Here is a 23,605-nt window from a genome sequence, read left to right as displayed (position 1 = left end):
TTAGAAAGTGGCTCCCATAAGGAGCCGCTCCTGGGAATACAGCTGGGTGACATTTCTTAGACAAACCCCTTTTCTGGTGGAAAAATGCAGATTCAGTGAAACTGAATTTTGTTTTGGCTTCACTACATTGTATCGGTCAAAACGAAAAGCAAATTCAGAAACCATCTAAACGGTTTGAGTTTTTTTGGGGGGGTTTGAAACTACTTTTCCCTGTGAAATGTCCTTTAGTTTTATTAAAAGCAAGAAAACACAAAGTTTTAAAACAATCAAAAGCAAAAGATAATTTTCATTTGACCCAAAATGAGTCCCCGCCCTCCTCCATTTGCAGAAAAAGTTTTAAATCATTTTTTCAGTTTGTCCTAAAATGAATCCCCCTTCCCCCATTTTTCAGAATTCCCAGCAAACCCCAAAGCCTGTCATTTGCCCAGTTCTACCCAGGACACAAAAGACAGGATAAGAGCCAGCAGTAAATTGTTCCAGATGTGAAGCTACAGCACAGGAAGTTGACACAGCCTCCGCCGCAGGATACAGGCCACATCTTCCCCCATATCAGAAGCGGCCCCTCCAGGTGCGAGCACAGGCGCTGCTCATGCAAAAGAGGAAGAGAAACAGCTGTTGGTTGTGGTGCCCAGATGTGGATGGGACCCTTCCCCTCTAGGGGATGATGGCTCTGATCTGGAGCTGGGGGGGGGAATGAGATATAGGACTTTTCCCCTCTAGGGGGTGCCAGTTCTGATCTGGCCCCAGATAGGTAGCTCAGGGGATGGGGAATGGGGCCTTTGCCCTTTGGGAGTGCTAGTTTCAATCTGGCCCCAGGGCAGAGAGCCTGGCTAGTTTAGGGGCCAAAGGAACCATGGAGCCTAAGCTGCCTAGAGACCTCTCTTCCTGGGCAGGCACTGTGCAGGAAGGACACTGGCATCGCTGTATGTGGAGCTCATAGGGACAGAGACTGTGTCTTTCTACATGTTTGCACAGTGGCCGGCACAGTCAGAGCGCAACTGCAATATGAATAACAATAGGGCCCTGCGGGTGCTCGAACCGTCACCGACTGTAACACCTCCAACTGCTGCTAGAGTTCACCGGTAAGAAAAATAGCCTGCCCTGGTGGGAGCAAAGCTGGATGGTACCTGTTCGGCAGGGTGTATTTGCAAACGAACGGGAAGGATCTGGCATCATAGTCATTCCAGGTGACCAAGCCTGAAAGAGACGAGGTAAGAAGGAATCAACCCAGGAACAGACTGCTCGGTGGGAGGAACAGACACTTCCATGACTAGGAACATCATCAGCATGTGAGAACTAATGAAACCACCCCGCCCGTGTGGGTAAGTGGACGGTCATGACTGGGGTGGATAGATAGGGTGTATGTAGCCGGATGGGTGGATGGGGTGGATGTAGACAGAGCCTGGAAAACACTAGTGGGAACTTAGATGAGGCATGAGAAGAAAGGCTGAAAGCAACATTGCTTTGATCCATTGCTGCTTTGCATCTCGCTTTGCACCTGTGTAGCTCTGGTAAATCTGACGACACACAGGGCAGGCCAGAGGTGAGCCCGGCCTGAGGGGATTGCACCCTGTTCCATTTGTGGAGTTCGCTTTGAAAGTCGGTCGCAACGCACTGGGATTGTCAGCCCTCCCTCGTGCTTATGTGCATGTGCTGATCACTGATAGAAGTGTAACCCGCAGGCAACTGGCCCCCTGGGAGGGCTTTTGTTTGATTTGGAGTTGTTGTTTTTTGGTGGGGGAGGCATGGGTTTTCTTCCCCTGAAGAAATTGGCATAAGCCACAGTCAGAAGCAGAAGCTAGCTAGGTCAGTGGACCTAGCCGGACCGGCAGGGGACCAAATCAAACAGTTCAATGTTTGATCAGATATTCTAATCAACCCGCAGGAACTGAATCTGAATGATCTTCCGCCAAGAGCCGAGGGGTAGAGATAATGAGCCAACCCTCACCAAACACAGCCACCAACCATCTGCTCCCCTCCCCGCCCAGGACAAAGCTCCCCACCATTTTCCAGGATCCAGGAGCCAAGGTAGTTTTCTCCCGGGAGGCCATCAGGCTGGTCTTGAGGAAAGGTCTTGTAAGTGTATTCCGAACCGTCCGTCCAGGTGAAAGACCCCTCCTGGAGAAAGGGCTAAGGTGTTAATGACTGAACCACGGTGGGGTGGGGGGGGAGTGCTAGGGGGAGAGGAGATGGAGCAATAGCCCCCATCAGCACTGCCTCTCACACCGCATCTGCACCTCCCATCCCGGCTGTGGAGGCTCCTTCTCTAGCTGTCTCTCTGTCCTGCCTCACTGCGACCCTCTCAAGCCCGGACAGAGTCAACCTCACACCACCCCAAGGGGGAGGGGAAGGGTCACTCCCATTTTACAGAGAGGGGAACTCTCCACAGGGTAGATGACGTGACTTCACCAAGGTCACATGGGGAGACAGTGGCAGAGCCAGGAACTGAACCCAGGGTTCTTGAGTCCCGCTCGTGCTGCCCTAACCACTAGCTCATCCTTCCAGCTGGCAGGCTGGTAGAGTGAGCAGAGCCTTGCTTGTTATAATCCTCCCCTGCACCCTAAGCTGGCATTGAATTCACCTTTCGACGCCACCTCCACTTTGGGGGCTTACCAGCCTCCAGCGGATCCCAACACACCTTCCCCAGCTGTGGCCAACGCCAGCAGCAGAGGGGCTACATGGGCACACGCGACAGCCATGCCACACCCAGCTATAACCCTCCTGCAAGCTTAGACGTCCGGGCCTGGTTTTTAGAGCACAAACATTAGCCAGAGCACCGAGGTTCCCACAGCAGCATTTCTACACACTGTATCCCAGCATGCTTTGCAGCTAAACAACACCCACACCTACCTCTTCGATAGCACGTTTTGTTAGTAGAGTGCCAGTGCTTTACAAAGCAAGTCAGTATCGGTATCCTGATTTTACAGATGGGGAAACTGAGGCACAAGGCAAGGCTGAGGACTTGCCTACAACCACCCCAGCAGCAGAGCCAGGGATAGAACTGAGGACACCTAATCCAGGCAAACTCTTTTTGCTCTGCTTCAGATTGAAATACAAGCCCACAGCATAAGACATGGGGAGCCAAAATCTGCCCTCAACTCCACGGATGGCAGTGGGGTAGCCTTGGTGTAAGTGAAAACGCCAGGCTGGCCCTCCGTCCCTAGTGATTGCATTGATGTTGCAGTCCGGGTTGCGCCAGATGGGTGAGGCAGTAGTTACCTTGAAAGTGTCATGTGCACCGATCCAGTAGGCCTGCCCTTTAGTGTAATCCAGCGGCTTGCCCATCAGATGAAAGATGAAGTCATTTTCCTCTGCGCTGTGGATGGAGGCCAAGTGGGAATTCTTCCCGTAGCTTTGACATCTCATCTGAAAAGGCAACCCAAGGAAAAAAAATCACCCGTGGCTACAACTAGCACGCCTTACCAAAAACGTATGGAAAAATTCCTGTCAACATCAGTGGGTCAGGGCCCTAGAGAAGTGGGGTGATCTTGTCATTGAGGCAGTGGGCTAGCCCTCAGAACAGCTGGGCTTAATTCCCAGCTATGCCACAGACTCACCAAGTGGCCTTGGGCATGTCTCTTAACTTCTCAGACCTTGGTTTCCCTCACGGGAAGGGGACTAATACAGCAGAATCCCTGTGGTGCTGGAAGCCATGGATTACAGGGCTGCTAATGCACACCCAGAGCTACTTGCATCCTTCCATTTCCACAGCCTGTCCCCCCCTGCTCCATGCCATCCTGCATTTCAGAGATCCCACATGCTGTGTGTGTCCCTCCTTCCATCATTTTTATAATCCTTCTTTTTCTCTCTCTCTTGTGGTTATGCTACACTGGAAATTTCAGTCGGCTTAACCACATCACCCAGAGCTGTGAAAATTTTCCTGCCCCATGTGACAGAGTTAAGCCGACCTGCGCCGCGGTGTAAATGCCACAAGGGCAACAGAAAAATTCCTTGAAGGGGTGGGTTTGCTACAGTGACAGAAGAATCCCTCCCGTGGCTGTAGTAAGCCTCTAGGCTCCATTGTGGCATTTTGAGCGTAGAGCCAACCTCGGAGCATCACCACTTTATAAGTCTGTGGGGAGGACGGGCACTACTAAGATGAGGGGTTGTGTTATGCTGGAAGGTGCCAAAGGCTGCCATCCACTGACAATTACAGAGGCGATTGAAGCTGATGCCACTGCTAACCGGATGGCACAAACGACTTGTGTCCTCCATTTCCCCCTTTCGTTTTTTTCTGATCTCCCCCCCAAACCAGGAGAGCTCTGGCCATCGAGGCACAGAGGGCATGCAGCATTCGAGAGTTAGCGCATTACAGACCCCCAGAGAAATGCCGCCACGTGGAGTGCAAGCTACTGAGTGACGAGATGTCGGTGGGAGGGGAACAACATCCATCAGAGGCGGTGAACAGAGGCAATATGGAAGGCTGGGAAATTCCCCCAAACTTGTTCATATAGCAAAGGAGAGTTGTGGCTTAGACCAAGATTCCCCCTAGCAGGAATCATACCTGCCGCTCAGGGGGCAGATTCACTCACATGGCCCAGGATTTAATGAGCGACGTCAGTCAACCCCTTCGAACAGGCCTGCTGCATGAGATCCCACTCCGCCCACAGTCCCACTGAACTCAGGGGAACCGTGGGTGGGGTAAGAATCCGACCCTTAGCAACGTGTCCCCTCAAGAGCATTTCCTGTCCCCCACTTCTCTCCCTGCTCAGCAAATGCGCCTGCCTGTTAATACACTCCAGCTCTGGTAAAGTGCTTCTCGTCAGCAGAGCTGGGCCAGAAAGCTGGGCGACAGCAGCTGGGCCACCCCTCTGATCGCTAACTAAAATAGCCCCCTCCACTCCCCCACCCCGAGTCAAGCTGAGGGGCAAAGCTGTGTCTAATTGAGGGATCGGGGATGGGCTGGCGAAAGCTACCGGGCTAATTAACCCATGTGCCCAGAACGGGCACATAAAGGCAGTGTCAGGGGACAGCATCTACTAAGCTGCAATCAAAGACCTCCCTCCTGGCTGTGGAGGCTTGGGGGGCTCAGGCTGCGGGGCTATAAACTGCAGTGTAGACAGTCAGGTTCCAGCAGCCACCCAGGCTCTGAGACCCTGCGAGGGGGGGATGGTTTCAGAGCCCAAGCCTGAACATCGGCAAAGCTATTTTTAGCCGGGCAAGTCAGCTGACCCGGGCTCAGCAACTCAGTGCCATGGGGTTTATAATGGCAGTGTAGACGTTCCTTCGGCGTTAGTGCCAGCAGAGATCTCTGAGGGAGGGAGCTCCTCCCTCTCCAGTCCTTGGTCTAAGGGGCTGAGGATCTGCTATTGCAAATAAGGTGTCACACAATGCAGAAAAAGTGAGGGGGGGACACACTGTAGATCAACTCCATGTAGTGTTCTCAAGCAGAGAGGCTCCAGAGAGGCACAGCAAAAGACAGGAGCAGAGGACGTGGGGTTTTTTTTTTTTTTTTTTTTTTTTTTTTTTTTTTTAAAAAAAGGTCTCAATGCACTTCACAAAGGAAGTCAGTATCTTTATCCCCATTTTACAGATGAGGAAACTGAGGCACAGAGACAGGAGTGACTTGCCCAAGGTCTCCCAGCAAACCAGGCTGGGAACAGAATCCAGCTCTCCTAACTCCCATGCCGGGTCTCTTTCTAGGCCACACTGCCTCCCTACAATCAGACTTGCCTCAGCTTCGGGCCAGTTTGTCGGTTCCATCACAGCCTTATAGCAGAAGTCTCGATACTGCACCCAGCCCTCATCACAAAAGCCGCGGGCGCAGAGACAGTTCTCCTGGGAGCAGGCATCTGGAGTCAAGAGAAGGAACCAGAAGTGAAATGAGAGAGAGAGAGAGAGAGAGAGAAACATAAATACAGCATGTTTCACCTATCGATCCCAAAAACAGGTAAATATTATACCAGTTGCTCATTGAAGGAGAAATCAGTGGCACAAAGTCTGAGTAGTTTCTTAGTGGACCTTATTTATTTACATTTTATGCACCAGTCCTGGAACAGAGGTGGTCACAAAGAGCACACATTCAAGCCCCTCTGTTAGGGATCGCAGCCCATGCACCAGTGCCAGGTTCCCAGGGAGCAACAAACCCTCCTGCCCTTTGCAACAGTCCCCCCTCCCTGCAAAAAGAGAAATTGCATTACAAAACTAACATAGCAGCATGTCTGCTAAGACATGCAAAACCATGCTCTGAAGTGTCCTGAGCCTGTTTGCTAGAAGCTGGGAATGGACGATGGAATGGATCAGGATACTGGGGATGGATCAGGGATGGATCAGGATACTGGGCTAGATGGACCATTGGGCTGACCCAGTAGGGCCGTTCTTATGTTCCTATGACTGTACACTGGCTCACACACGGAGGCCTTGTGAGATTGTGTGTAACAGCCCCACCTTGTGGCACCACTATAGCAATATCAATACCCTCATGCAAGGAGAAGAGAGATCTAGTGGTTGCTATTATTGGTAATGATTTTCATTGATGGCTTCATTTAGCAAGAATATTTTTTCATACATGATAATTATGAATACAGCAGTGGCGTTTTGCTTGGCGCTTTACAGCCAGTGAAAAAGACAGGGGCCTCTTGCTTAAAAATGACATGGGACAAACATAACAGGTGGCAAGAGACAAAATTCATTGGTTCCAAGGCCAGAAGGCCTTGGAGATTATCTCGTGTGACTGCCTGGATAACAGTGGCCAGAGAATCCATCATGATCCAAGGAAGAGGAGAACAGAGAAGAGTTGAGAGTGAAAGGAAAATTAAAAGAACGTGAACGACATTATCTAGAGCTAACTTATGGCTTTGCCGGAAGCTGTGCTGCCTGCAGAGCAGATCGGGACCTGATTTGGTCTGCACACTGCTTCCCCCTTTTGCTCCAGAAGGGGGCGCTGAACTGTGTCAGCCCTGGCTCTGTGGCAGATTAACCACTCCCCCTCCCCCCCTCCCGGGGCCTGGCACTCTGATTATTATTATTTATTTGTAGTATGGTAGCAGCTAGGAGCCCTCATCATGGACCACAGCCCCATGGTGCTAGGCACTGTACAAAAAACATGCAGACAGCCCTGTCCCAAAAGCTTACAATCGAGGCTGAGTGCTGGATGCAGACAGATGGGGGAGCGGAAGGAAATAATGAGATCACACTGGGCAGGTGTCTCAGCACACCAGCAGCCTAGCGGATGTCAAGTTTTTGTGGGTATCACGGTAGGAGAGATTTTTGAAGGAGGACAAGGAGGCAGTTTTGTGGATGTTTACGGGCAATTCCTCCCAGGTGTGAGGAGCATCCTGGGAGTAAGCACAAAGAAGCTTGATCGAAAACCTACCAATGGGGTGATGGAGGCTGGCGTCCTGGGCCAACAGGTGGCAGGAATCGATGTCTTGATATAGCACAGGAGAGGCGATAGGTCAGGCAGGGTGAGGCCCGTGACAGGCGCAGCCCCTAGGCCAGCGTGTTGGCATGGACAGAGTGATGGCTCCACCCCTTCCCCGCCCCTGCTCACTCATTGCCCACCTCCCTGCATGGCAGCAGTAGTGGCATCTCCACAGACAGCTACTCTCCTTGCGTTGCCACCTGCAACACGGGCATCTAATGCAGAGGAAGAAACAGGTAACTTGTGTCTCTTCACTCCTCTTTCTGGAAGCATTAGATGGGCCAGCATCTAGCCCTTAATTGGTTCACTGTTTTTTATAGAGGCCCTCTCCATTGTTCTAGGTCCTACAGGAAATGAAAACTACCAGATGCAAAGTAAAAGAACCAGGCACACAAAACACCAAATGCAATTAAACGTGCACCCCAGCTCCCAAGCGAACAACCTGCCCAGAAACCTCCAGAGCCAAAGAGTTGCCCCAGAAGAATGACACAGTGAGTGAGAAGTAGGCAGCCCAGCAGTGGAGACCTACAGTGGAAAGCAGGGAGCGAGAAGTGAGGGGTGAGGAGGATTTTGGAGGAGAGGGGGAACTCCGGATGTATAGGAAGAAGGAGGGCATTCCAGGCAGAGGTGCATGGAAAGGGCACAAGTGGGATGGGGAGGCAAAGGAGGCTTCAAGGTTAAAGTAGAGAGTTGGTTGGTTGGTTGGATGGGAGGAAGAAGAGGCGGCAGGGAGCCAGACGCCCTCTGCTTCACCTTCCACCTCTCAAGCCTGGGGTGAGCAGGGGATTCACACTCCATGGGCCTCTCAGTCCTTGGGCTCTTTGCCCAAACCCAGCAAAGGGGAGCAATGGATGCTGATCCAGCAGACGTGGTGTGCGGTGGAGACACCTCTCCACCAGGACCAGGACTTCCCCATGATTCCATAAGGCCCTCTGTGTCAGGCAGTGGTGCCTACAAAACCACTGTGGGTGTGGGGGGGTTATCTTCAGGGAAGGACACCCCAACTCACCCCGGGCAATGAAGAAGAGCAAGAAGTAGAAGGACGTCCTGGGATCCATCTCTGGTGAGGATGAGGGTCAGCAGGCAAATCCCAAGAGCCTAGCTGGCTTGCAGAGGCTCCCCTCCAGTTGGGCTTTCTGGCTTTGCTCACAGCAGAACAAACAGGGAACAGGTGGAAGCAGGAACTTTGATATCAATCACCTGACAGCAAGCTCATCCAACCCACCTTTGTTTTTCCTGCTGTGTTCCTTCTGGCTCCAGGGGCCTGGTTTAACCCTTTCTCCACTCAGAGGCCAGTGGGGTAAGCCCTGCAGCTGTTTGCTTTATTGTGCTTGGACAAATATACTAGTTGTTTTCAGGCAGGAACTGGCTGGCATGGGAGAAAGAACACATAAGGAAATCTCCTCGGGACCTGAAGAATAGCTATGCCACATCCTGCAATTCTTTTTCTTGACTCTAGGGAGGGCAGAGTGGCTGCACAGGTGGAAAGATGAGAAAGCAAAAGCCTGGCAGTGGAAAATTCAGCTCTGAAAGAGAAGTGTGCAAATGGATCATGCCCATTGGGATCAGTTCACTTGTAAGTAGGGATAGCAATTTGGAGAGAGGGAGGGAAATTAGGTAGAAACACTGGTTAAAAAACAAACACACAATGGCAACTTCAGCATTCAAATTATCCACATTATTTGCAGAGGGCTAATTTGGGATTGAAAAAATCCTGGATAGTCTAGTCATGACAGGTGGGTGGAGGGAAGAGGGGGGGCCGAAGGGGAGATTGTTTGAAAGAGAAGCAGTGAAATTTGTCTTCCTGCTGCTCCCAAAGATGGTCAAGGAATTGTGTGAAGGGTCAAATAAAGGCCATTTCTGATGCAACCACGTTCAACTGTCCAGGGAAAGGCCATCAAACCTGCATCAAACCTGCACTAAAAAAACACTCAAAGAGCGGCTCGTGGCATACAATCACACTGGTGAGCCACAGCAGAGTGAGTGGGAGAACAACTGTGCTGCTATCTGTGCCTGTGACCCTGAGACTGTGCTGAACATCTCGGCAGCGAAGTATCACTTAGCCAAATTTAACACCCCCCCCCCAAGATCACACAGAGATCCAAACACCAATCGCTGCACCCCAACAAGGAAAGCTTTGCTACCATTGTCCTCCCACTCAGCACATTGTAAAGAGCAGGTGAAGAACAAATCCCTGTTCTACATGGACCTCTAGAAACTGAAAAGAAGAGAGCAGAACTTGTCTGTGGAACTACTTAGGTGTGGGAGCTCAAAAAGCCATCAACATCTTCTGATGACCGTAAATTATCAGAAAGACCTTCTGTGACTTCTGTTCTCAAGGAGTCACGTGAGTTTGATGCATTCGTCCACTCTATTCATTTTGATATGTTCCTAATACTAGTTCCACATAAGATTTTTTTATTTCTTCTTTCAGAAAGGCAGTGTTCAGAGAAGCAGTGTTGCCTAGTGGCTAGGACATTAGACTAAAATTCAGGAAGCCTGGGTTAGGAATACAGGAGCACAGGAATTGCCAGACTGGCTCAGTCTCCTGTCAACAATAGTAGCCAATATCAAATGCTGAAGAAGAAGCTGTAAGAACTTCTCAGTATGTGGGATAAGCTTAGGTCTCATTCTGCTCTCTACTAGTTAGAGATTGTCTTAAGCCCTGAAGCATGAGGTTTAATAACCCTGCCCCAATTTTTGTTGTCACTAATTATAATTCTGAATATTCTTGTTATCCACAGAAATGGCCAGTTACCTTTTAAATCTTGCAGTCTTCCTGGCCTCAAGAATATCCTTTGGCAGTAAGTTCCACAGGTTAATCCTGCACTGTACAAAAAAGTATTTCCTGTTAAAAGTTTTGAATTTCCCACCTTCCAGATTCACTGACTGTTCCCTTTTCTTTATGCTAGGAGACCAGGAGAACAGCAGCCCCTGACCTCCGTTCTATAGCCCAGTCAGTATTTTATAAGCTTCCATCCTAGCCCCTCCTTCCCATCCCCCTCTCTAAAGTAAAAATCACCCATCTTTTCAATTTCTCTTCATAGGAGAGTTTTTCCAGCCCCAGGATTTTTCTCATCGCCCTTCTCTGAACCCCTGTAGCTCTGCAATATCCTCCTGGAGATACGGGTGCCCAGGGCTGCACGTGGTACCCAGATGAGGCCACATCATTGATTTGAATAAAGGCACTAGAAACAGTCCTTGGAGTATTCTCTATCCCATCTCTATCTATGCACCCCAACAGCTCGTTTGTGTGTTTGACTGCAGTTGTGCTCACTGAGCCGGGTTTTCACTGCACTGTCTATATGGATGTCCCTTTCCTGAGATGACACCATTAATTTAGAACCCTGTAAGGTGCGGGAGTGGTTTAACTTTTCCCCTCCAGCATGCATTGGTTGACAGTGTGTGGGCTGCTTTTGCGAGACCTTGTCAAAGGCCTTTTGGAAGTCTGAAGTTTGGATTCTATTTCTGGCTCCACTACTGACCCGGTGGGTGTTGGGCAAGTCACTTCCCCACCTTCCCCGTTGGCGGCTGTTCATTGAGGCAGGTTTTCCAAACCTCTTGTAGCTGTCTTCACCACCCTTTAGTTTCTCAACATCCTTTCTGATGTGCGGACACCAGACTTGAGCAACTGTACAGAAGGAGCAGTTTAGCCATGAGAAAAGAGCGAGGGACAGTTTCTCCCTCAGCTTCGATGTTCAGGTATGGTGTCCGTTTTGGATTGGATTCGTGGTGGGGTCCTATCATGAGTTTCATTTCACAACCTCTACTGTCTGTATAAGAACTACATGCCTGCCAAACCAGCATGACTGGATTCTGGACTTTTCTACCATACGCTATTTAAAAAGCCTTGGTCTTGAGTGAAAATGTGGACAAACTGAGGTGAGCCAAGGTGGTTTTTAGACCTGCTCTGTTTGCAGAGTTTGATCAGATAACGAACTCTGATCCAGACCATCTTGCACAACTGGTTACGCAAGTCCATCACGGACGTCATAGCTGCAGTAGCTGGAAAAGTTCAGTGGTGTTCTGTCTCTGGGATTAAGTTGAAAAACAAAATCCATTTCTCTGAAAGGGTCTCCTGAAACATTGAAGGGAAACATTTATTTAAAACTGGCGGAAAGCCTGTACTGTACGGCCACACGGGTGTGATTTGTAAAGACGTGTTTAAAAAAAGCTGAGAACTTAAAAACGGGATAACGGATGCAAAGCCCAGGGATTAATGAACCTATAAACAAAGAGAGAGCTCTAAACCAGTCTTGTCTGTAGTTGTTTCCATCGCTTCACTCAGTCCCAGACATTCTAGGCTTCCACGTGACATGCAGACAGAGTGACAATCCCGGAATCTTATTATAGACCCATCCATTTGCGCCAAAGCGTTTGTCCGTATTTAGTGGAGCCAGGGACGAGACAGTAACTAAATGGAACAGTGTGTCAGGTTCAGGATATTCAGGGCAGGTCTATACTTCAAAGGCTGCACCAACACAGCTGGGCTGCTGTAGCACTTAAGTGAAGATGCTCCTACACCGACGTGAGAGCTTCTCCCCTTGGCATCATTAATCCACCTCCCTTGCTGATAGGAGAAGCTCTCCTGCCGACATAATCCCCACTGTGTGGACAGCACTAAGTCGATGTAACTACGGCACTCAAGGGAGTGAAAACAGGGGAGTGAGTGATGTAATTTTACCGATATAGGTCTGTAGTGTAGACCTGACCTCAGTTAACCCCTTATCCATCTATACAAAATGACAGATGAGAAGGGGGGAGAAGACGAGAGACATGGAGAAGGTGGGGACACTGAACAGCAAGAAAGCAGATTGAGGAGGAATCAGTGGAGAACTTGCTATTCTGTGAAACGTAGACCTGTAATAATTGTGATGGGGCAGGTTAAAACCACCCTGAAACTGATGGTTTTGGTTAAGGAGGCCCAGCTAAAACAAGGCCCAGCAAAGTCTGCCCAGAAACTAGCACTGTGGGGGCAGGGGTTCCACTGGCTATTGTTTGACCAGGGTGTGTGTGTGTGTGAAGGTGAGACAAGCTGAGGTGCCTTCAGGATAATCCAGTACCCAGCTGTGGGTGTGTGGGGAGGACCGGCCAAAGTGGCATCCCAAAGCCCTTAAATCATAAGAAAACTATAACTAACGCTAAAAATGACCACACAAAACCAAGTAAATTCTAACAATGTACAAGAATAAAACAATCTTTTCTGCTACACTTGGAAAGTGTGTCACAAGGGAATGGCAGAAGCTCTGACTTGGACCATGCAGTGGTGAGAAGGAACTGAGGGTGTGATCAGTCCAGCTCGTCCTTTATCGCCTCGGATGAAACCATGAGGCAGTACAAGAGCGCATGCGTGGCCCGCACGGACACCACTACTTTGAATAGCTCCAGCTCCCTCAGTGGAATACAGTAGGGACCATCACTTGAAGGAGAAGCTGAGAAAGCAAGCAAAGCAGCAGCCTGTAAGACCAGGAGGTGGGCAGATGGGCCTAGTGGTTGGAGCAGGAGTCAGTGACCAGGAATCGGAGACCCAGGTTAGAACCGAAATCACAAATTGGAGCTGATGGTCAGAACCAGGTTACCTGGAGTGAGGCAGGAGCGGGGCTGGCTAGCACAGCCTTGGGAAAATGCTCTGAGCAGCTGCTGAAGTGCCTGCTAGCTTCCTCAGCCAGTCAGATGGGACCCTCTGTCAGGTGGTCTCGCAGATGCAGCTCATTAGGCTGTCAGGAGAGTGACCCACCCCAGCTGCGGGGTCTTATTCCTGACACCCTGGGGAGGAGCTTAGAGGGAAGTCCTGGGATCAGGGTTGGTGGCTGAAAGTAGCGTGGGTGGGCCCGTGAGCAAGAACGCAGCCTTCCGTTATTTTGGTTCCTTCTGCGTTCAGGGGAACAGGTCTTTTGTACCTTGTTTGTAAATGAACATGTTTGCGTCAAAAGCACCAGATTCCATCTTCAGTTTCTTCTCCTAACTGGATCACGCTGCAAGACCGCAGAAATGTCAACTAGCTGTTCCGGGCAATTGGGGTAACAATCAAATGTGCTCCTAAAGAGGGTCCTACAGGGTGAAAACCTTTTCAGCAGCTTGTTCAGCTAGCAGCAGCTGTGCAGCCTCTCCTAGAGAAGATTTATTTCAGCAACCCCGTTTCACTCTGAGAGTGGGGTGTGGGGACCTCTCCAGTGCCCCCATAAAACTCTTGCTGGGTGGTAAGAGCTGTGAGGAAGCGCTCTCTTCCCAGGAGAGGTCAGTCTTGTCCAAGCCAAGGGACGGTAAGATTTTAGTGGAAGTCTACGTTAACACTGGGGCGGCATTTCTCTGGGTCCGAAGGTGGGTTGTATTCACAGGACTCACCAGCACAGCACTGGCTCATTTGAACATGTGTTTTCACGGGGCCTAATGCAAGATCAAGCATCCAGGAACAAAGAACACAGGGCAGACAGATACACTGGCTGGACTGGGTCATGGAAAGCAGTGGCCCTGAAAAGGGCTTCAGGCTCATGGTAGAAAATCAGCTGAACATGAGCTTCCGGGGCAATGCTGTAGGCAAAGGCAGACCTTGGCTGTAGAAGCAGGGGACGTCAACTTGGAGCAGGGAGGTGATGTAACCTCTGTATCCGGCCTCAGCGAGACCAGATACTGTGTCTGCTCCTGGCGCCTCCCCAAAAAGGATGTTGAAAAATTGGAAAGGGCTCAGAGAAGAGCTGCAAGAGGTCTGAAAAATAGCTCATCGGGCCTGTCTACACAGGCAGCAGCAGTGAGCCTCCGAGCCCAGCTCAGCATACGCAGGCACACACTACAGTGCTAAGCTTGGCTGTGTAGACAGTGGCGCTCAGTTGCGGCTCAGGCTGGCGCTTCGACTCTGAAGCCCAGCCCCCTCCTTAAACTTCTGAGCCCAAGCGACCACACCCATGCAGCTCCACTCGCTAGGGCAGCTGCGAGGACCCTGCTCCCAGCAGGACGCACCCTCATTTGCCCAGTGGTTAAAGCAGATTGAAACATCCGGGAGCTGGGGGGTCTTGCCACAGGAGAGGAGGAGGAGGAGGAGCTGTGGGGGAGACGGACAAACCATCCCTCCCACTTGCCAGCTCCCAGTTATTTAAGCCCTGCATTTGCCCCTTCCCTTTCTCTGCAGCCCTGCCAGGAGCTCCCGCATCCCTCAGGGAGCTGAATGGAATTTTCCCTGCAATCCCTCCTCCAGCACCAGCACGGAGAGCAAGGAGACCTGTCTGCCCCCAGGCTGCGGTGCCCAGCTGGCCGGAGCCAGCAGGGAAAGGGGAAAGCAGCAGCAGCCAGCTGCTATGGTGACTCACGATGGGGTTGGTGTAGGACAGGGGCAGGCTGGCAGCTGGGGGTGGGAGCAGGATATAGGCAGGGGGAGTTGTTTAATGGGAAGCAGGGGGCAGGGCAGCTTCCCCCCCTCCAGCTCCCTGAAGTTGCAGCCTCGTACCCCCATTACCAGCATTCTTCCCCCCCCCGGCTGCCTCAAGCTCATCCATCTCCCCCAACAAGCCCCCATGCTCTCTGCCCCTCGCTCTCTCTGATCCTCCGGCACCACGGCCCTTTCCAGGCTCCCACTCCCCTCAGACATCCTCCATCCTGGCTCGGCTTGAGCCACGCGACCCCGCCTTGCCGCCTGCTCTTCCAGTGGCTCAGGTAAATCAGCGGCTCTAGTGCCAGCCCCAAGGCGTGGCAGCTGTGGTTGCTGGGGCGGGCAGAAGTGGCAAAGGCTGCTCTAAAGCCATGCCTCGCGTCAGACGTGCCAGCCCATTTTCTCTACCGCCTCGAAGAGCAGTCAGCTAAGGCCTAGTTGCCTGCTGTCTACTGGGGGCAAGCTTCCCGCTAGCCCTTTTGGGCCCTGCCCACCATGTTGTCATAGCTGAACACGGGGGAATGGGGCCTGTAAAATTAAACTCAAACGACCGCCCGGGGGGGGGCCGCTGGGCTGGGCAATTTCACGTGCAGGGCACGTTACGCTCACACTTCCCTGTTTTCTGACCTCCTAAGCCTGACGTCACCTGTCCCAGCCGTCCCGTCCTGCCAGAGCTGTCACACCACACCCATTGCTCTGCTCAGCCTCAGGAAACAGACGCTCCAGGAAACCATCTGCTAGCTGCTTTATCTATTTTTAAGGCCATCTCTCCGGGTCACTTCCAGCCAGTGTTTAAAAGGAGCAAGGACAGGGCTGTGTCTGTGACGCGGCTGGTCCTGCCTTGCAAAGAGCTTTCCTGCCCTCTTCACGGCTCCTCCTGTTGGTTGTGACTGATACCCTGCAGCTCAACTGGTCCCTGGCCTCCTCTGCCTTTGCTTCCCCTGGCCTCCCACTGCTTTCCTGCCACCCTGGGAGACATGGGGGGCAGGGGGATATTAGCCCCATTGCACAGAGGCACTAGCTGGATTATGCATCTTGGCCTGGATCACATAGGCAGTCTGAGGCCGAACTAGGATTTGACCCTAGATTTTGGGGGTCCCCAGCCAGTGCCTCCCCCATAAGACCAGCGTTCTGGGCTATCACCACATCCCCCAGTGGTAGCTATGCCTATAAAATCTGTAGTCCTCATGGCTTTGCCCACACCCACCCACCCACCCACACACAGAGGATAGGTAGATATAAACACACACAGCATATTTAGATATTGACACCCACACCCACACAGTAGAGATAGATAAAAATGCACACGCACGTGCATGCGCACACACAGAGTATAGCTAGATATAAACACACATACTACACCCACACCGTATAGACGGATATTGACACACACAGTATAGGGAATTATAGCTACACCATATGGAGAGGTGCAGACACTCCTCCCCCCACCCAGTATAGTTAGGTATAGACACATGCACACACAGTGGATGCTGGTTATTAGCAACTTCTCAGTTCACAGCAAAAAGTTGCCAGCGCAGAAAAGGCCCATGCCGCAGACAGTGGCGTGCGCCTCACCACCCGCACAGGAGCCCTGGGACTGTGCAGTGGGAGGGGGGACTGCGGACAGCAGGGAACGGGGCTGCAGCCTGGATGCCAGGACTTTCCAAAGGGAGCAAGGGGCCTGCAGAGCTACACGGTGCCTCTCCCTGTGCTTTCTGGGCCATGCCCTACCACGAGGGCGCTTCCGGTCCTGGCTGCAGCCCAGCCATCCGCCTGTGGTCAGGGCTTTCTGTGAGAAACAGAGCCACGCGTGGGGGATGGTGGGAAAGGGGAGGAACAAAGGTGCATGGCAAAATATAATAATTAACCAGCAGGATCCGACAGTAAAGCCAAGGGGGTGGGATCGGTTCCCTGCACAATGCTGCAAATAACCAAAAGTTGTCAGTCGCAGGATTGCTAATAACCGGCATCCACAATGCACCCCCGCCCTTCACCTACATCCCCTTTAGATCCTCTGCTGAAACTGTCCTGCAAGAGGAAGTGATGGCCTAAGGAAGAGGAAGCAATAGCAGCCGCTTGGAAGATTTATTCCTCTTTAGACACGTTTTGGAGCCGCAAGATTCACCGTTAACCTTTGGCTGGCCAGATAAGGGCATGTGCGCCACTCTTCGTGTCAAGAGCATCCTGTCCCTACAGCTGAGTGTTGGGAGAGCCCTCAGGAAGAGAAATGCGTCAGTCTTAGTGTGGTGTATTTTGTGTCTTGCCTAATTGCCATAGCAATAGAGCTGGACTATTAGGGGATAGCTCAGCCAGTCCTGGCTGGTTTTAGTGTTAGTCCAATGAAGAGGCTGCCTGTGTTGCATCTCTCTGTGTGAGCCCTCCCCAGGAGCTGTGCAAACAAATCAGATACAGTAAAACAAGGCATCTACATAAGTGAGATAGAGACAGAGAGAAATGTTCCCTCTACTGTTATGATAATGGTACAGTGCTGTTTAGTGTGGCAGACGTGGACTCCATCGTGTTAGTTTCTTGCAGTGAGCTCTTTCCTGAAACTCGTAACTATTGAACCTAAAAACATCTTGATAAATTCGCTTCGTGTGAGTGAGGAATGTATGTGCAGGGCATAAAAAGACACCAACCTCAACTGCTCTGACAACAGAAAGGGGAATAAAGACACCAACTGCCATTCTGACCCTGAAGGCAGAAGAATACCTACCAACCACCCTACAGTGCAAATTAACAACCCTAAAGTACAGAAGGACCCACCCTGGGAGCAAAGAAAGTATAGAAATAAGCGAATAGTTGAAGTGAAACTGCTGCTCAGGGGCACGAGAAGAGAAAACCTTTCGCCTCATGACTGCCGTGACTTGCTGACCACAGCTGCGGTTCGGTTCGTAGAGCAGCAGAGTCACAGCTGGGGTGAGGAGCGAAGCGCAATGGCAGGGCTGCCCCTGGCTCCCTGGCCAAGAAGGGCTGCGTAGCAGGAGTAAAGGGGAAAGGTGGAGATGGCTGAGGGTATTCAGAGTGTAATAGCAGGACAGGGGAGGCTGCAGATCAGGCTTGAGGGGCAAAGGCAGAGCTGGGTGTGGGAAGTCCGGGGCTGGGTCGGCAGGGGGCTGCAGATGAGGCTGGCTGAAGTGCAGGGAGGGGATAGCAGAGGGCTGGGGGTCAGGAGTGAAGGGCATCGGCAGGGATGAGCTGGTGGGCCTGGAGAGGGGGGAAGAAATGCCAGGACTGGAACAGCCAGGCGCTGTGGGTCAGGGTTAAGAGACAGCGGGAGAGCAGGAGGGGGGGCCGGGTTGGGATAGCAACAGGCTGCAGGGCTCTGCAAAGAAGCGAAGTTTTGGCCAAACCAACCCCTCCCCTCCATCACTTCAGTCATTACAGCACTGAGTTAAACTCAACCCCGTCTGGGCAACAGCATCTCTAGCAGTGCAGGTGCAGAAACTAGATCAATGCCAGGGTTCACTCCCTCCCCATGCAGACCTGGTGTCAGCAAGTCCCTGTGCCACCCGGAATTAGAGTGTGGATGTGGAGTGGAGGCAGGGACCTCTCCCCTTTTCACTGTTACAACAGAGAGCGCTGTAACAGTCTTCTCAGTTCTGAGTGCGTGAGCAAGTTTTTAGTTTCGGAAGACGTGTGTGCAGGTGGTGTGGGGTGACAGACAGTTCTAACAACAGGGATCTGTGCATCTGGCAGGATAGTTGGCTTTCTGACTTGGGCTCCCCTTGGAGTCAATTGCTGAGTGGAAAGCTCTCCCTGGGACCCCGGCACTTGTGCTGGGCTCAGCTTCACAGGAGCAGGGGTTGCGCTACACGGTGTGTATGACCACCCAAGCTTCCAGAACTGGTGCCGAGATGTAAATGAAGGAAGTGATGCTCACTGAGGCAGAGTCAGGGTGGATTCCAGTTGCTCCTGCACTGGGAAGCTGACCTGCAAGGTCTCAGCGTTTGCTCCCACTCAGCCGATGGGCGACTCCGGTGTCAGAATGGGAGACTGGCAGGAGAAGACAGGGCAATAATCCATTGCTCTACAGCCCTTTGGGCACTGTAATGAACAGGAAATAGCTATCTATCTATCTCCTGCCACCACGAAGAGGGAGGTGAAGGGCCCTGCCATACTGGCTGGCTTTCTGTCTGATTCCCACATGTATCCACTCTCACTTCCCTCTTTCTGATCACTAAGTCGAGCCCAGAAAGGAGGAACTCGCAGAGGGCTGGGATCGGAGCTGCTAAAGCCACCAGGGCATTTTGACAGCTGCCTCCTCTCTGCTCAGACGGCTGCATCTTGCGAGCGCTGCTCCAGCCATGAACAAATTGCTGGGAACCCTTCTCTCCTGGAGCCTGGTGGCCTGGGTGAAAGGAGCAGAGAAGCCTCCAGAAGCACCACCTGCCGTGGGGGTTCAGGAGTGTAAGAAAGCTCTGAAGCTCCCTGGTCTGGAGGTGCTGCCTGGAGGGGGCTGGGACAATCTAAGGAACCTGGATATGGGGAGAGTGATCAGCCTGGGCTACTCGCTGTGCAAAACCACAGAAGACGGCTCCTACATCATCCCAGATGAGGTCTTCACCATCCCACGCAAGCAGAGCAACCTGGAGATGAACTCGGAGATCATAGAATCATGGATGGGCTACCAGAGTGCCACGGCCGCCTCGGTCAATGCAGAGGTCTCCCTCTTCTCCTCTCTCAACGGCAAGTTCTCCAGCGACTTCCACAAGCTGAAGACCCACCAGGTGAAGGACCAGGCCATGACCACCCGGGTCCAGATCAGGAACCTGGTCTACACTGCCAAGTTCGACCCTGGGGCAGCCCTGGACAAGAGCTTCCGCCAGCAGCTGGTGGCCATTGCGGGCCACCTAGAGAACAACCAGAGCCGGATGGCAGACTTCCTGTCAGAAGTGCTGATCTTGAACTATGGCACCCACGTCATCACCTCAGTGGACGCTGGGGCCAGCCTCCTGCAAGAGGATCAGATCAAATCCACTTTTGTCCAGGACAACATGTCCACGCGGAGTGCCATCACCGCTTCAGCAGGGGCCTCCTTTCACAGCATCATCAACTTCAGCACTGGAGGATCACTGGACATGGAGAACAGCTTCACCAAACAGTACCTGGCCAGCCGCACCAGCTCCAGGGTGGAGAGCATTGGTGGCATGCCCTTCTACCCAGGCGTCACCCTCAAGACCTGGCAAGAAGGCACCACCAACCAGCTGGTGGCTATTGACCGCTCTGGCCTGCCCTTGCATTTCTTCATCACGCCCAGCCACCTGCCAGAGCTGCCCAGCCCCACAGTGAAGAAGCTTTCCAAGAGGGTGGAGTCGGCCGCCCGCCGCTACTACACCTTCAACACCTACCCTGGCTGCACGGACGCCACCTCGACAAACTTCAACTTCCACGCCAATGCAGATGACGGCTCCTGCAAAGGGGCTGAGACCAACTTCACCTTTGGGGGCACCTACCAGGAGTGTGTCCCGCTGGCAGGCCCAGATACCGCCGTACTCTGCCAGGGGCTAGAACAAAAGAACCCACTCACCGGGGCGTTCTCCTGTCCCGCAGGCTATGCCCCGGTATGGCTGAGCACCCAGGAAAGAGAGGAAGGCTACAGCCACCTGGAGTGCCACCGCGACTGCGTGCTGGGACTGTTCTGCAGGAGGGTGTGTCAGGATGTCTTCTGGCTGTCCCGGGTCCAGTTCAGTGCGTTCTGGTGCAAGGCAAGCGGCCAGGTCCCCAAGAACTCTGGGTATCTCTTTGGGGGTCTCTTCAGCTCTCGGAGTGCCAATCCATTGACCAACGCCCAGTCGTGCCCCTCTGGCTTCTTCCAGCTGAGGCTCTTCGACCAGCTCCAGCTGTGTGTCAGCAAGGACTACGAGATGGGGTATAGGTACTCCGTGCCCTTCGGGGGGCTCTTCAGCTGCGAGACGGGGAACCCCCTGGCGGGGGGCCACAAGGGGACGGTAGATGACCCTTACCTGAAGCGTTGCCCAGCGGGATTCAGCCAGCACCTGGCCCTGATCAGCGACGGCTGCCAAGTGGAGTACTGCGTCCAGTCCGGGATCTTCACCGGAGGGGCTCTGCCCCCGGCACGGCTCCCTCCCTACACCCGCCCACCTGCCATGACTCTGGTGGGCATGGACACTGTCCTGGTGACCAGCGCTGATGGAGAGCGCTCCTGGGTCAAAGACACCCAGACTCAGCTGTGGCGGATCGGGCAGCCTGATGAGACGCGCCGCGCCGCAGGGCTGGGCAGTGGGGGCGGCTTGTCGGGCAAGGAGACAGCCGGCGTCACAGTGGCTGTCACCACTGGCCTGGCTGTCCTCATCGCCTTGGCGGTCTATGGCTCCCGGAGGTACAAGAGCAGGGGGTACCGTGCAGTGGAGGAGGGGCAGAGCCTGGTCCCAGACAGCTGTGCGTACGGCACCGCTGCTGAGCTGGGGGAGAGAGGCCAGCAAGACCCGGAGAGCCAGGCAGGCTAACTCCCACTGGCTGTTACTAGGAAAAGCCCCCTTCCACCTCCGGGCACAGCACCTAGCTTCCCGCTGCGCAGAGCTGTGAGGTCTTCCTTTCCCCGGGGCAGAACTGCAAGCTTCCCTCCCCATCCCATCCCTCCACTGCGTGGCACAGGCACGTGCCCCTCCCCCACTCAATAGCTGGGTCCCCACTGCACTATTAATTAGTTTGAGCTGCAACCCCCCACCCCCGGCCAGGCCAGCCTCCTGGAGCTAGAGGTGTGCATGCACGGGAGTCAGGTCAGGGGTACCCTTGAGTTCTACCTCAAGGAGATGCTGGAGTGGGGACGGGTCCTGTCTGTGCTTTGAACCGCCCAGCCATGACAGAGACAGCGAGGGCAACTCTGGCTTTCCCCTGGGGCCCATGGGCGGGAGGGTAATTAACCAGCAGGGTAGCCGGAAACAAGCTGCAGTGGACGGGGGTTGGTTGCGACCTTACAGCGCTGGGGGAGAGGGCCGGGGGGCCAGCCTCTGACCCAGGCATTACACAGTGTAGGGATCACGCTAAATGCCCCTTCATGGGCCAGCCCAGAGCTTCTCTGCCCCTTTCACCCCCACCAACCCTACAAACCTCCTGCCACTTATTCAGAATGATCTGGGGGCCTGTTTCCCTAAGGCCCACCCGGAGGCCCCCGATTCAGACTAGCCTGGCACCCAGCCCTTTGGGGGGTCACTTTGGGCCCCCCATAACTGCAGCATCCCAAATCATGAGCCCCTTCCAAGTGCCCAGATGTCAAGGGGAAAGCCTAACCAGCCAGAATAGGAGCCAGTCTCCATGGAAAGCTCCAGCAAGGTAGGGCTGCAACCCTCAGAGGTGTCTGAGCAGGGGATGGAATGGATCTATGGTCAAGGGGGACAAATTCAGAGCCATCTCAGCCAGTAGCCATGCAGATATCTACCCTTGCATGCAGCAATGCCAGGAGCTGACACCAAGGGATGGGGAAATACAAGTACTCTATGCCAGGATTTCAGAGCCCCCATCCCCTTGTGGGAACCCTAAGTCTGGGGCCTGCCTCTCTCTTTAATCACTGGCACCCACTGCCCGGACATAGCGGCTTCTAACGCCTTTCATTTCACCTATACCCATGTGACCACACCTCAAGGGCTGTGTAGTTTGGGGTGTTGCACCAGCCTCTCCTGCCCCTTCCTCTCATGCTACAGTCCTGGGCCTCCCTTCGCCCTCCACTGCACGGAGACTGCTGCCACAGTGCCTGGTGGGTCACAGCAGCAGATTAACAGAGCACAGCACTCTGCAGCCACTGTTGGCAAGCCGCCACTACCGCGTGGCCGTTTCCCCAGCTGGAAAGCCAAGATGTTCAGCCAGCAGATGGGGGTGGGGCGGTTGGGAGAAGGCGCTAGCAGATAGCCAATGGACAGACAGACCTCATTAGCACCCAGTGAGGCAGAGCAAAACACTACAGCCAAAGACCCTGCTCTTGTGCTATCATAAGACAGGAGGAGGAAATTTCTCCAGTGTGCTCCCAGGAGACAGCCCATAAAAGCAAGAACAAAAATGGTTGTAGGTGCTGTTCTATTGAAAATAGCCTCTCACCCCAATCCTCCCCTCCCTCCCCCGCGACCCATTTCTGAGTGCTCACGGCCGGCTCACATGCCATTAAGGACACATGGCCTCCTGGGAATGGGATGCAGGAGAGGAACTCAATATTCTGAACCAGCCACTACCTTCTCTCTAACCTCCGGCAGGTTACTTAAATAGATTAGAAAGATGCAGCTTTTCTCTTTTATTTCAAGCAGCAGTTAAGTGCACAGGCGACAATGCATTAAAAAAAAAAAAAAAAAGATTGTAAAAAAATATATACTGTGTGGTAGTCTATGAAATCCAGCATGCGTTCAGGGGGATGGACAGATTCCCAGATCAAGAAGGTTCTGCATAGATTGGCCCTGCTCCTCCCTAGGGAAACAGCCCCAAGTTTTTAGGGGTCACTCCAAGTATAACCCACCCTGTTCTACGTCTTGCTGCGCTCAAGGAGCATAAAATGGACTCTGAGGCAGATGGGGGAGAGAAAGAAAGACTAAGCTTCCTTGAGGTATTAAATATTCCCAGCTAACAAGACAGCATCGCATCTGGAGTGTGAGGGAGGCAGTGCCCACTTGGTCAGACCAACGCAGAGAACTGTTTCAACTCGACTCATTGAAATGTAAAGATTGTTTGCAGCGATGCTGCAGCCATGTTGGTCCCAGATTATTAGCGAGACAAGGTGGGCGAGGTAATTTCTCTCATTGGACCAACTTCTGTTGGTGAACGAGACCATCTTTTGAGCACACGAAGCTCTGGCGTGGACTCAGACTCAGTAACTCCCTTTGGGCCCTGGGTCGACCCTCACCCTTGAAAGGGCTCTCACATATCCACTTAAT

The 23,605-nt window shown here is 52.8% G+C and overlaps 2 protein-coding genes and 1 long non-coding RNA gene across 3 annotated transcripts; 2 read left to right on the top strand and 1 right to left on the bottom strand.

Moving 5' to 3' along the window:
- Window positions 1-215: 215 nt before the first annotated feature.
- On the bottom strand, window positions 216-8,530 carry LOC137154803 (snaclec purpureotin subunit beta-like). Its single transcript, XM_067550630.1, has 6 exons — window positions 8,373-8,530; window positions 5,674-5,792; window positions 3,220-3,366; window positions 2,004-2,118; window positions 1,128-1,197; window positions 216-583 (listed from the first exon to the last, which is right to left on the bottom strand). Exons 1-6 carry the CDS (start codon window positions 8,419-8,421, stop codon window positions 550-552), a joined length of 534 nt encoding a protein of 177 aa, XP_067406731.1. The 5' UTR covers window positions 8,422-8,530; the 3' UTR covers window positions 216-549.
- On the top strand, window positions 7,709-10,563 carry LOC137154804 (uncharacterized). Its single transcript, XR_010920298.1, has 5 exons — window positions 7,709-7,854; window positions 8,823-8,939; window positions 10,108-10,167; window positions 10,276-10,319; window positions 10,411-10,563. It is a non-coding gene; the product is annotated as an uncharacterized lncRNA (long non-coding RNA).
- Window positions 10,564-19,033: 8,470 nt separating this feature from the next.
- On the top strand, window positions 19,034-21,248 carry MPEG1 (macrophage expressed 1). The gene has a single exon (XM_067550749.1). The coding sequence runs from the start codon at window positions 19,034-19,036 to the stop codon at window positions 21,194-21,196; it is 2,163 nt and encodes a 720-aa protein (XP_067406850.1). The 3' UTR covers window positions 21,197-21,248.
- Window positions 21,249-23,605: the final 2,357 nt, after the last annotated feature.

Source organism: Emydura macquarii, unplaced genomic scaffold (genome assembly GCF_026122565.2).
Source record: "Emydura macquarii macquarii isolate MOO-44397 ecotype Brisbane River unplaced genomic scaffold, CSIRO-AGI_Emac_v2 contig_1305, whole genome shotgun sequence".
NCBI classification, from domain to species: Eukaryota; Metazoa; Chordata; order Testudines; family Chelidae; genus Emydura; species Emydura macquarii.
Note: the sequence above shows the minus strand (reverse complement) of the source record. Positions and strands in the feature narration are given on the sequence as shown.

Coding starts and splice junctions, on each gene's coding strand:
- LOC137154803 (XM_067550630.1), bottom strand. CDS start 8,421: ATGGATCCCAGGACGTCCTTCTACTTCTTGCTCTTCTTCATTGCCCGG. Junction 5,793..8,372: donor GCTCTTCTTCATTGCCCGGG/GTGAGTTGGGGT, acceptor TCTTGACTCCAG/ATGCCTGCTCCCAGGAGAAC. Junction 1,198..2,003: donor CTCCTGGATCCTGGAAAATG/GTGGGGAGCTTT, acceptor CGTCTCTTTCAG/GCTTGGTCACCTGGAATGAC.
- MPEG1 (XM_067550749.1), top strand. CDS start 19,034: ATGAACAAATTGCTGGGAACCCTTCTCTCCTGGAGCCTGGTGGCCTGG.